Below are 12,320 nucleotides of genomic sequence, written 5' to 3'. Positions count from 1 at the left end.
CAAACTGTTATTTTCTCTGTCCTACGTATTTTTTACCGTAAAATGGTGAACAAATTTGAAAATTTTTTTAGGGTATCAAAAAAATTGTGGTACTTTATACGTTCTATAGAGAAAATTTCATTTTCGAAGCACTGATTTGGTTCTAGAGTACAAAAACTAGTTGAAATGTCAGTACCGTGGCATGTCCTCGATGTGATTTTTGGCATTTCAGCGGTAATTTAATATGTAGTTAAAAAAAATTTCCTGTATACGAATTGTAGGGTATTATGTCATCTATACATCCATGTACAAATTAAGTGGAAGTTTACAACCTGTGACTGTCAAATAAGCTTCAAAGTTTGTCCCATAACTTTATCATATATATCAAAAGTTTGAATTCCGTTGCCATGGCACCATTTTCGACATTCCAAGATGGCGCGCGCGATTGCATATCACAAAGGAGAGATGAGCCCCAATGTTTACACCGGTGAATTTTCAGTGAACACATTTTTACTCGTGAAAATCATCAATTGAAAAATTAAAAAGGTAAGTCACAAAATACTTGATCAGTACCGTGGTATTGTAGTTCTCGTGTATCCTGTGATATTTTGGCTCTATTTTTTTTATACTGATAATATTCAAGTGTACAAACTCAGTCGTAATTGGGAATTGCCGAATTGCACACCGGTATGAAGCACGGTTAGGTGATGTAGGAAATGTCAGTACCGTGGCTAACAGTACCATGATATAATATGTAAATAAACTGAAAAAATTATTATTTTCTATGTTATTCAATCTGTGATTACCTTTTTTTAGCTCTACATGGAGAAAACTCGGAGGAAAACGAGAGAATGTCGTCAATCCATCCCCCAGGACACACTCCAAAATAAACATGGTACCACTTCACTGCAAAAATCAATAAAACTTGAGAAAAACATAAATCGCGGACAATTACATCGGCAAGAACGTTTGAAGGTAAAAAAAGAAGCAGAGAGGAAGGGGAGACAGCGAATGCGGGATAATCCAGAGGAACATCAGCGATATTATGAGAAGGAACGAGAGAGAAATCAAACGAGGAAGCGAGCCGGAAAAATCAACAGTATTGCCGATTTGTCAGAACGAGAAAGAAGACTTCGTCGTCAAAACAAAATAAATAGAAAAGGAAATCGAGAATGAAGCAGAAGCAGCCTTTATTCCAAGCAGAAGCAGCTGCCACTGCAAGCCAGCAAACCACTAATCAGGATGGCCCTGTCTCAAAACAGGCCAAAGTTGGTAAGAAAAGAATTGTGAAAAATTTGAGGAAATTTTTTCCCTCAAACAAACGCGTTTTTTCACATTTTATTTTATTTTCATTTTTCTAAACGATATTTTCGCGATTTTCAGAAGTCGGAGGCAGTAATCCCAATTTGGTCGACTCCCTGCCCAAAATTAATTAATAATGCTTATTAAGTAATACTGATTCATTTTAACATGTTGTCACTATTAATATTTACACTATCGTCAACTGTTTGACATAGTTTTCAAAATTTTATTCCTAATTGACGACGCAATAAATAAAAAACCATCAATTTCCTATATTTCCTCGAATACTCCTTATGAAATTGGAGCTGTAATTGAGTAGACAATGAAATACCTACTCTCAATATGTATTGTGAAGTATTTCGCACCTCTGCGAACGATACGAACATACGCAGCCCTCGGCGACCAAATAACGAAACAAAAGTCGGGCGCCAGCACGACTGAATTGGGCAAAAAAAAGAAAAATAAATAAACGACAAAAATATTCTAACAATTCTCCGACAAACGGACAACTGCCGACAGTTCAGACAACCGCGGTGGCGGCTGGGTTCCACAAAATGTTGTCCTGACGATTCCTGAAATGACTGGGTTCTCTCACCTAGATATATCGCCAAATTCCAAAATGCGGGGAATAAAATAGTTTATTCAACCACCCCCTTTCTCATCCCTCAAATATTTAATAAGAATTCGAACAGTTTATTACATTAATATCCAATTTTTTTTTTCAAAGAAAACTAAAGACTCGATACATCCAGAGTTCCCTAACCGTGAATTATCGAATTAATTAACTACTAGCCAGTTAAAAGATAGAATCAGTCAAATAAATAAAAGTCAAGAAAAAAAATGTCAAACAGTAAAAAAAAAATGACTAGCAAACTGAACTAATCAGACATCACTGGAAGGAATTGCGATTTTCCGAGAGAGAGGAATTACTTAAAATATCGAATAATAGATGAGAGAATTGATTCCAGCAACGACAAGTAGGATTGCCTCGAGAGAGACACAACAAAATACTAATGACCGTACACAAGGTCACGACACATAACTCGAGCGCCTAAAGACGCTACAATCCTAGTTGGCGTTTGCGCTAAACAATTCCGATATTCGAACCCCAAGAGAAATTGATCAAATCATAAAAACAACATCGAACATCGAAAAGCAACTGAATAACGAAAATGTTAGCTAGCTGTCGAGATGTCCACATCCGACTGTCGACAACTAACTTGTCGAAACGAGAGTCATTAATGATAAAAAACCACTGAATTTGCTTGAGACAAAGGAGTACTAAACAAATAATAAAAAAAATAATAAATGTTCATTTTAAACATAAAACGAATTTACAACGGGCAGATAATAAGAGTTCGTCTCGACAACTAATAACTCTAAAATGGCGTCATGTCGCCCGACGCTAAACGTCGACAAAATCGAAAAGCAACCGAACTCCGATTACTGCACCAGATAATTTACAGGAATGTCAAAAGAATAAATTCTGCTGGAATGATCCCTCCGCTCACCAGAACTCCTCCAAAACGTTCCAAAAAAATCAGTCCAAGAGCCGGGGCAGAGTTGACTCCGGAACAAGCCACGATAATCCTCCAGCCAAAGGTGCCCAAAACACCGACGAACTCCTTTTTCCAAATCTCCAAAAATACAGCAACAGTCCGTTTCACCATCCACACAAGAAGTGAGGCTAAAACCCATGCTTCTCCCCTACGTCCGTGCCTCTTCCCGCCATTCGATTCCCATTGGCCTAGGGATTATCCACAGGCCACTCTGATTGGTTGCTAACCCAACCAAACCAGAGTCATCAGTAACTCAGACTCCAATTCACGCACTCAGCCACATCTCCGTTGCGTGAATTCTCCAAATCCCACATTGCAAAAATTCGGGGAAAATCATCAAATGATTTTCCCTTCCACACTCAACGATAATCCTGGACGTCTACCGTCAGTCCAGCAATTCCTCAATCACTGCCTGAACCCCAAACTTCCGGTTCGGCATGGAGATCCAACATCGCTGCTCAGAGCATCAGCCAATCACCATCATTTTCCCCAACTACTTCCAGTAGCTGGCGCCGTCGGTGGACTGCACCTCAAACCTCTCTCCAACGCGGGAACCATTTCAAATTTGAATGTGGCGCACCCAGACCCCACAATGGCCTTTCCAGAGATTCCTCTGTCCCAGCTCCTCGCAGACTCCAGGATCGATGTCAGCCGATGACCCTAAATGTGGCTCGATACAATGCAAAATGGCAAAAAAAAAGAATTAAAACATATCCAATAAAATAACCCTTGACTCTCGCTCCGCAACATGGTGACTTCTCGTCTAGACGGTGAAACTCCACTGTTGAACGGTCGAAACCAAATAACACGTTACAGTATATATTAATTAGAAAATGTTAAATTAATAAATACAATTATTTTACGACGGAAAATATGAGTTTTTTAAATTAATAAACATGAATATTTTATGTTTTGTTTCGAAGGTCAGTATCGTGGCGGCAGAATACAGTTGATCCTCAATTACTTTCACACGCTCAGGGTTGTAGTACAATGGTACAAGGGCTGTATTTGGGTACCCTTATATGATACAAAATTTAAAAAAAGACTCTCGGGACAGGTTTGAATTTTGAAAAAAACACGTGCGAAAAATGACAATTTACAGAGAATCACCTATATCAACTAAGTGCTCTGTGAGTCGCGAGCGCATATCGTACCGTATCCGAAGACACAGTGTGCATCATCGCCGGGATATTACCGATAGATGATGATGTTGTTCATTTCCATGGTTAACAATAAGAGGAATAATTAATGGGATGTTGGAAGAGTTCAGCAACACTAATTTATTGTGAAATCGCGACGTTTCGCTGCAAATCGCAGCTTCTTCAGGCTCTTGACAGGTTTAGTACGTAGTCACTATAAACTCTAATAAAATATGCGTGGAGGAACAACAACATATTAATTGATTAAAAATTGCAAAATACTCTAACAATAACATCGGGGTCTGCAGCAACACCTGTCATTAATCACAGCCAGTATACAGTAACTGGCTGTGATTAATGACAGGTATTGCTGCAGACCCCGATGTTATTGTTAGAGTAGTTTGCAATTTTTAATCAATTAATATGTTGTCGTTGCTCCACGCGCATTTGATTAAAGTTTATAGTGACTACGTACTAAACCTGTCAAGAGCCTGAAGAAGCTGCGATTTGCAGCGAAGCGTCGCGATTTGACAATAAATTAGTATTGCTGAACTCTTCCAACATCCCATTAATTATTCCTCTTATTACCGATAGAGTTACTAGCTGTGGAGCGGAGATCCTTGTACCAGCGGAAGAGATCTGGAACGCTGAGCTCCGATGAACTGGCGACAGAAGAGAGGCGAAACAGTTTGAGACGATGGCAGATGAAGTGGGACAATTCTACCAAAGGGGGGTGCACTCATCGCCCGATCCCAAAGGTGGATGTCTGGTTATACCAAAACCTTGGGGAGGTCAATTACTAGCTGACACAGATGCTATCGGAACATGGGTGCTTTCGGGCGTATCTCCATAAATTCAAACATGAGGATTTCACCAAGGGCCCGATCTGCATAGGATTGGACGAGGACGCAGAGCACGTGTGCTTCACATGCCCTCGCTTTAGCGAGATCCGGAGTGTCTGGGAGTCTACACTTGGGAGGCAGATGTTGCCTGAGAACTTGATGAATGTTTTACTATGAGCGGGCTAGGACGCGACGAGTAAATTTGCAGCCAAAGTCTGGAAGGAGCTCAGGAAACAGCGGCGTAGGCGCAAAGCTACAGAATAGCTGAGGAATTCATTGGAACCTCCTACCCGCACTCAACATCTCAGTGGGGCAGGGGGACGTACATTGAATGAAGTCACGGTGGAAGAACAAACAGCTGAGACCTCCTTCGCGAAGTAATAATTAACGGTGGTTTCGCGAGGAAAAGAAGGATCGGGAGGAAATACCGGGGTCAGGGGTGTTTAGTGCGTGCCCCACACAGGGTGTGATAGTAATCACCGCTCTTACTGTCCACTATCGTGCGGTTAGGTAGATTCACTCCAAAGACCTCGAAAAAAAACATGCATACACATATACAAACTTCTCCTAGGAACTGCATGACCTTGTCGTTGGTGGAGGGGATTAAAGGATTCATCCTGAACTAAGAAGCAGTTTATTTCAGTGCGGACCAACACCTTCCTACCGAGTGGAGCCGAGGACAGCTAAGTGGAGAAGCCCAACTCCTACGGCTCCCGCGGACCAAACAAAGAGGCGCTCAGGATGGGCTTCCTACAACAGCCCACAAAAAAGAGAATGGGTGAGCTCCCTGTAACAGCCTAAAGTAACATGAATAGTGATGAGAAAATACAAAGTTCCCATGCGGCCATCTCTGAAAAGGTTAATCCCGCCGTCAGTTCCGATCGGGTGAAAGCCCCGGTGGCTGGTGCTGGCTCCGTGGATTGTGGGAGGAGCCAACCATCATGTGATCCAAAGGTGGCCTCTTGTGCTACAAGGAGGGATAGGTCTCAGACCCATAAAACAAATGGAGCAGGTAAACTATCTGCCCAACAACAGACGGAATGGAACTATGGATGGAGACGTCTTCGCAAACTGGTTTCAACACTAAATTCATTCATACAGACCAGGCCGAATATTCATAAGTCGATAAAGGCCGATATGCTATCAGTCGTCGACATCATGGAGAGGCTGGGGGAATTGGATGAAGCATGAGCATCAGACTCGCAGGTCACCATTGTGCTGGCACAGATGCCAGCACCATTACTGCTACGTTCCTGGTCAAACTCGGAATCGACGCTGAATGAAACGGAGACGGAAGAGGAAATGGAATCGACCGACAATGATCGGAAGATTCGCAAAGCGCAGCGCAGAAACCGAAGTACCAAGAACTCTCCTGGAGCGGAAGCTCAAACACCGAAGAAGCCGAAGCAGCAGAAAGCGGCTCACAACGGAATACCACCGAAGCTGCCTGCCAAGCCACCTGCTAAGCCACCGTAATGGGAAACGATGAAGAATAAGAATGGGAAAAAGCAGCAAGACAAGCAGCCTACCGAGCCGCCGCCTCGTAAGAAGGCAAATAACAGGAAGGAATGGAAAGCAGCGCTTAGACCTAATGCGTTGATTATACGTCCAAAGGATGAAGAAAAGTATTCGGAGATCCTTACCCGAGTGAAAAATGACGTCCGTAAGGAACAATGTGAATGCGTCGACAAACTGCGCAGAACCCCAACGGGGGACATGCTCATCGTCCTGAGTAACAAGGCAACCGATGGGGCCACCCAGCTACATAAAACCATCACCAATCTCCTCGGAGATGAGGCTGAGGTGTTCAGTACGGAACCACAAGAGGAACTCGAAATCAAGGACTTCGACGAAGCTGCGACGAAGGAGGAGGTGCTCGAAGCACTGAAAGCAGCAGCTAGAGACCAATGCGACATCAGTCTACGAGCTATCAAGTCCTTACGTAAGGCTTATGGAGGAACCAAAACTGCCTCAGTGACCCTAGCATCGACCGCAGTGCAGAAGATCCTGGAGGAGCATGGAAAAATCAAGATAGAGTGGGTGAACTGCCGCATAAGAAGAGTGGAGAGACCGATCACGTGTTTCAAATGCTGGCACTATGGACATCTTGCTACGAAATGTAACAGTACGGTCGATCGCTCGAAACTCTGTGTCAAGTGTGCAGAGGATTGTCACAAGTCTAAGGACTCCAAGAAGGAGCCGCGGTGTGCTTTGTGCATCGAGAAAAACAGCTCGGAGAATTGTGCCCACATTGATGGTTGCAGTAGATGCCCAGCTTACAAGGAGGCACTCCAGAAGTTCACCAATAGAAGACAATTATAAACCGAGAAACGGCAAGTTACTACAGCTCAATCTCAATCACTGTCGAACACGATCTGCTCATGCAAACGGTGCCGGGGCTGAGACCTGACCTTGTGATGATCTCAGAGCCATACCAACATCTTGGCACCCAAATCTGGGTCACTGACAGCAGTAAAAAGGCTGTTATCTGGTCTTGTGGGAGGCGACCTTTTCAGAGCACCACCAGTAGTATGCAGAACGGCTTTGTGAAGGCAAAAGTTGATAGAACCTGTTTCTACAGCTGCTACGTCCCGCCAAGTCTTTCTATCGATAAGTTCACGGACTTCCGGATTGTCTGACCGAGGATGCGCAGCAGCACTCACCGGTTACGATAGCCGGAGACTTCAATGCCTGGGCAGTTGACTGGGGCAGTAAGGAGACCCACCCCAAAGGACAAGCCATCCTGGAAGCAATGTCATCAATGGATGTGGTATTGTTCAACAGCGGTAATAAATCGACCTTCACGAGGGGAGAGGCGAGCTCAATAGTGGATCTTACCTTCGTGAGCAGTGAACCTTGCAAAGTGAAACTGCTCATGGAAGGTAACCGACATCTACACTGGTAGCGATCATCGGGCGATACTCTGCGAGGTACACACCAGCCAGAGGATCGGACCAGCGCCCAAGAAGACCAACGCAATTGGCTGGAAAGTGAGCACATTTGATCCGTGCTCATTCCTAGTCGCTTTTGACGACTGTCCAATCAGTGGTAGAAATGCTAAGGAGAAGACAGACGACATTGTGAGGAGAGTTACGGGAGCCTGAGATGCCATCATGCCCAGGAAACGAGGTAGCAATCGGCCCACTGGTCTACTGGTGGAATAACACCATCGCCGTCTTGCGGAAGGTCTGCAACGCAGCGAGAAGATTGTCCCAACGTGGTCGGAAAAAGCCAAACTTCGAGGAGTTGGACATGCGTTATAAGGCACGGAGAAAGCTCAACAAAGCCATATGGTGCAATCTTACAGAAGTTGAGGGTGCACCCATGGGGCCGGCCATATAAGATCGTGTTGACGCGATTAAAAAGTCAATCGATGCCATCGCCTCCGTCCCCAGAACTCATGAAGAAGATCGTCATGGTGCTGTTCCCGCAACAGCCAGAGCTCCGTCGTGTTAGCGAAGGGAGAGAGAATGTTTTTGTTCCACCAATCACCGAGGAGGAATTGATGGAGGTGTGTATCAGAGTTGGTAACACCAAGGCTCCTGGGCTAGATGGAGTGCCCAATGTTGCACTAAAATTAGCCATCCGTGCGAAGCCAGGGCTGTTCCTGGACGCATACAACGAGTGTCTTAGAGAAGGCGTCTTCCCTGCCAAGTGGAAACAGTAGAGGCTTGTGTGACTCCCGAAAGGGAAAATGCCGCCGGACGCACGCGAGCGCTTGAACCGAGAGGTTAGAAAAATCTCTCGGTGTCCTGGATGGAGGAATAGTTGAAGAAGCCATGATAAGGAATTTTGGACTCCACGTCACCTCGGTGAATAACCGTTGGCGGCGAGCGTGAGGGGGTGCCTCTGCATCTCCTGCTAGTAAAAAGGAGTTATTTCGGCACGCGAAGTAACGACTTTGTTGTTTCCGGCGTTATCTATCCTCGCCGGAACGATTCGAGACGTATGGGTTCGTGGGCCGGGAGTAGAGAAATCCTCCTGTCGGCCCGACCATACGCCGACGGTTTAGTACTATACGGAGGCAGCGACGCGCGATGACCGAAGCGGTAACGCGTGGTTGAGAGTGTGGGTAGTCGTAGCGTGGGTAACGTAGTTCCACCCTGGTCAGATCAGCCTCTCAACGTTCCAGGCTCTGAGGAGTCCTGGCTGATTCGCATTTGACTCTGAAAACTCTCCCGAGTCGAAATACTCGGGAGGAGAATGAACACTGGAAGAGTTGAAAGACTCTTGGCGAAGGGACATGGATTTAATTCATTATGAGGATTATGCTGTAAGGCATAATACATGACTTGCAAAGGCTCGTGAGGATGTGATAATACTCGTGGTGGACTTCGCTCACTCTACCATATCACGCTGATGTTAGCTAAGCAATCCATTGTCCAGCCAAAGAGTCCTCTGGGTAGACGAGAGTGCCTCGGAGGCCGATTTTCGTCGAACCTCCCATGAAGGTTCTGCTGGCGCCCAACAAACGAGCGATAGAGACGTCTAAAAAGTAGTTTGGATTTTTCCTGCATGAACAACCCTGGAAAATATCCTTACAAATGGAAAGGGAAAGCAACTGGCCTCCGAGGCACTCTCGTCTACCCAGAGGACTTTTGGCTGGACAATGGATTTCCTAGCTAACATCAGTGTGATAGAGTAGAGTGGGGGAGGTCCACCAGGAGTATTACCATCACTTCCTCATGAGCCTTTGCAAGCCGTGTATTATGCCTTACAGCATAGTCCCCATAATGAATTAAAATTCATGCCCCTTCTGGAGAGTCTTTCAACTCTTCCAGTGTTCATTCTCCTCCCGAGTATTTCGACTCGGGAGAGTTTTCAGAGTCAATGCGAATCAGCCGGGACTCCTCAGAGCCTGGGACGTGGAGAGGCTGATCTGACCAGGGTGGAACTACGTTACCCACGCTACGACGACGCACACTCTCAACCACCAGTTACCGCTTCGTTCATCGCGCGTCACTGCCTCCGGATAGTACTCTTCCGGATAGTATTTTGTAAGGATATTATCCTGAGTTGTTCACCCAGGAAAAATCCAAACTACTTTTTAGCCATCTCTATCGTTCGTTTGTTGGGCGCCAGTCGAACCTTCACGAGAGGTTCGACGAAAACCGGCCTCCGAGGCAATCTCGTCTACCGAGGTCCACCAGGAGTATTACCATCACGAATCATCATCATATCGTCCCCTCTGTATGCTCGATACCGCTGGCAAGATTTTTGAATGCGTCATCCATATGCGAATAGAAGCAGCAGTCGAGCCGCTGTTGGCCGACAACAAATATGGGTTTCGGAGAGGTCGATCCACTCTCGATGCCATCAACCTTATCGTCACTACTGCCAGGGAAGCGATTTCAGAGACAAGATGACTCAGGGGCACTAAAAAGTACTGCCTAGTGGCGATACTGGACATCAAGAATGCCTTCAATTCAGTCAGGTGGGACTGTATCATGGAGGCTCTGGCAGAGTTCAACGTACCTGAATACCTGCGGAAGATGGTCGAAGATAACTTCACTGATAGGGTTCTCAAATACGACACGGAGTGTGGGCCCAAAGAGTACAGTCACTGGAGGGGTACCTAAGGGCTCGCTATTAGTTCCACTCTTGCGGAATATCATGTACGATGGGCTTCTGAAACTGACACTACCACCTGATGTAGAATAGAATAGAAAAAGTGCGGCTGGTCACTTAAAGCGCCCAGAGTCACCTAAATCATACGATCTTTTGTAACTTCCGCCTTAGTTTCGGTCAGTCACACAGCCCCAGCCCTGTGTTTCTCACTAGGCTAATAAGGCTGGTGACAGCCGCTTGTTGTAAGTCCTCTGGTTTCAGGAAAGCCTGGCCCCAGATTTTATAGCGACGGAGTGCTAATAGGGGGCATTCACATAAAATGTGGATGACGCCCTCCTTATCGCCTCCGCACAGTCTGCAGTCTTCTTGTTCTGCAAGTTTCATCTTGAACAGATGAGCTCTGAGAGCTGTATGACCCGTAAGGAGCCCTACTGCTACCCTCAGATCCCCTCTGTGCAACTCCAGAAGCGTTCTTGTCCTAACTCTTAGTTGCCCTCTTATAAGCAGTTTCGCTTGTCTGCAGGTCGCAACTTTCTCCCAACGCCTGACATGATCCCGCTGGAAATGATCTTTAATAAGAGTTTTTCCCACTGCGAAGGGCATGCCAAGCAGGCCGTGTGAGGGCACACTTTCTGTACCCTCCTTGGCCAGCTTATCTGCCTCTTCATTACCCAGAATCCCATGGTGACCTGGCACCCAGGTTACGGTGACCCGGTTGTTTTTACCCAGTGTGTCCAATGCCTGCATGCATTCCCACACCACCTGTGACTCTGTAGTGGGTTTTTCCAGGGCGTGTATCGCCGCCTGGCTGTGACTGCAGATGAATATTTTCATCTTTTTTGTGTCTCTCGCGTTCAGATAGTCGGCACACTTAAGTATGGCCAGCATCTCTGCTTGAAAGACGGGTGAAAGATGGCCTAGCGGAAAACTCTCTCCGAAGCCATTTTTCAGACGGTAGATGCCTGCCCCAAAACTTTCATTGAAGCCAGAGCCCTCCGTAAACTAGTAGTCCTCTCTTGGTCCTGGTTTACGTTTCGAGTCTAGCCACTCCTGTCTGGGTGGTATACTCGTTCTGAAAGTTTTCCTGATCTGATACTTCCTAGGAATCCTATCTGTCTTACCTATGAAGTGTCGATCATTGATTAGGCTAAGCCTTATATGGCCTTCGCCCTTTTTAAATTGCAATTTATACGTTCGTTATTATTATTGTGTTTTCTATTTGACAAAACAGAGCGTCTGCATCTGGAGTACAAACTGTCTAGATTTAACCTCAAATCAGACTCACATGTGGGACATTCTAATTTATCAGTCAAGATGTTGTATTTTATCATTAATGGAATCAAAGTTTTTTCTGAGTTTGAAGCTATTAAAAATTCTGTGAAATTCATGTTTAAAAATTTTTGGAGTTCTTACTTTATTTATGTAGAAATAATAGAAATGGAGCAGAAGCAGAAAAAGAACATGTGCACATGCAGAAGTCCAAACGTAGAGAGAGCTGCGCGCATGCGCAGCGAAACCTCTAGGTGGGGTGTTGGAGATAGCCCACAGACATATATCGGGTGTCATTTTTTGTTGGTATTGGTTCATGGAAGGTGTGAAAAGAGTTCAAAATAATTAGTTTGTTGAATTAAGATTTTTTCAAAAAATTATTATCATTGGCCGCTGAAAGTAATATAACCCCTACAAAGTTTAATCTCCTCCAGATATTTCCCCACAATTACTATGGACACATCGTCTGCAAATGTCACGAGCTTTACATCAGGTGGTATTGCCCCCTCTACTGGGTTCCCACTTTGTCGTAGTGAGGGGGCTCGGTCGCGGGCGATGAAGGTCTTAAGGACTACCGCTGCCCGCGGTCGCTAAGAGGAGTCCACCCAATCCATGTGTGTGAGCGGCGTAAGCCATGGCCTCGGCCATACCGTGCCTAAGGA

At 45.4% G+C, this 12,320-nt stretch overlaps 1 protein-coding gene across 1 annotated transcript; it reads left to right on the top strand.

The window, feature by feature from the left end:
* Positions 1 to 6,306: 6,306 nt before the first annotated feature.
* LOC107045891 lies at positions 6,307 to 7,143 on the top strand. Its single transcript, XM_015268297.1, has one exon. The coding sequence runs from the start codon at positions 6,307 to 6,309 to the stop codon at positions 7,141 to 7,143; it is 837 nt and encodes a 278-aa protein (XP_015123783.1).
* Positions 7,144 to 12,320: the final 5,177 nt, after the last annotated feature.

Source organism: Diachasma alloeum, unplaced genomic scaffold, assembly GCF_001412515.2.
Source record: "Diachasma alloeum isolate Michigan unplaced genomic scaffold, Dall2.0 Dall_scaffold_01113, whole genome shotgun sequence".
NCBI classification, from domain to species: domain Eukaryota; kingdom Metazoa; phylum Arthropoda; class Insecta; order Hymenoptera; family Braconidae; genus Diachasma; species Diachasma alloeum.
This window is presented reverse-complemented; position numbering and strand designations above follow the sequence as displayed.

What these genes read in the sequence shown, in the direction of transcription:
- LOC107045891 (XM_015268297.1), top strand. Translation starts at nt 6,307, where the DNA reads ATGAAGAATAAGAATGGGAAAAAGCAGCAAGACAAGCAGCCTACCGAG.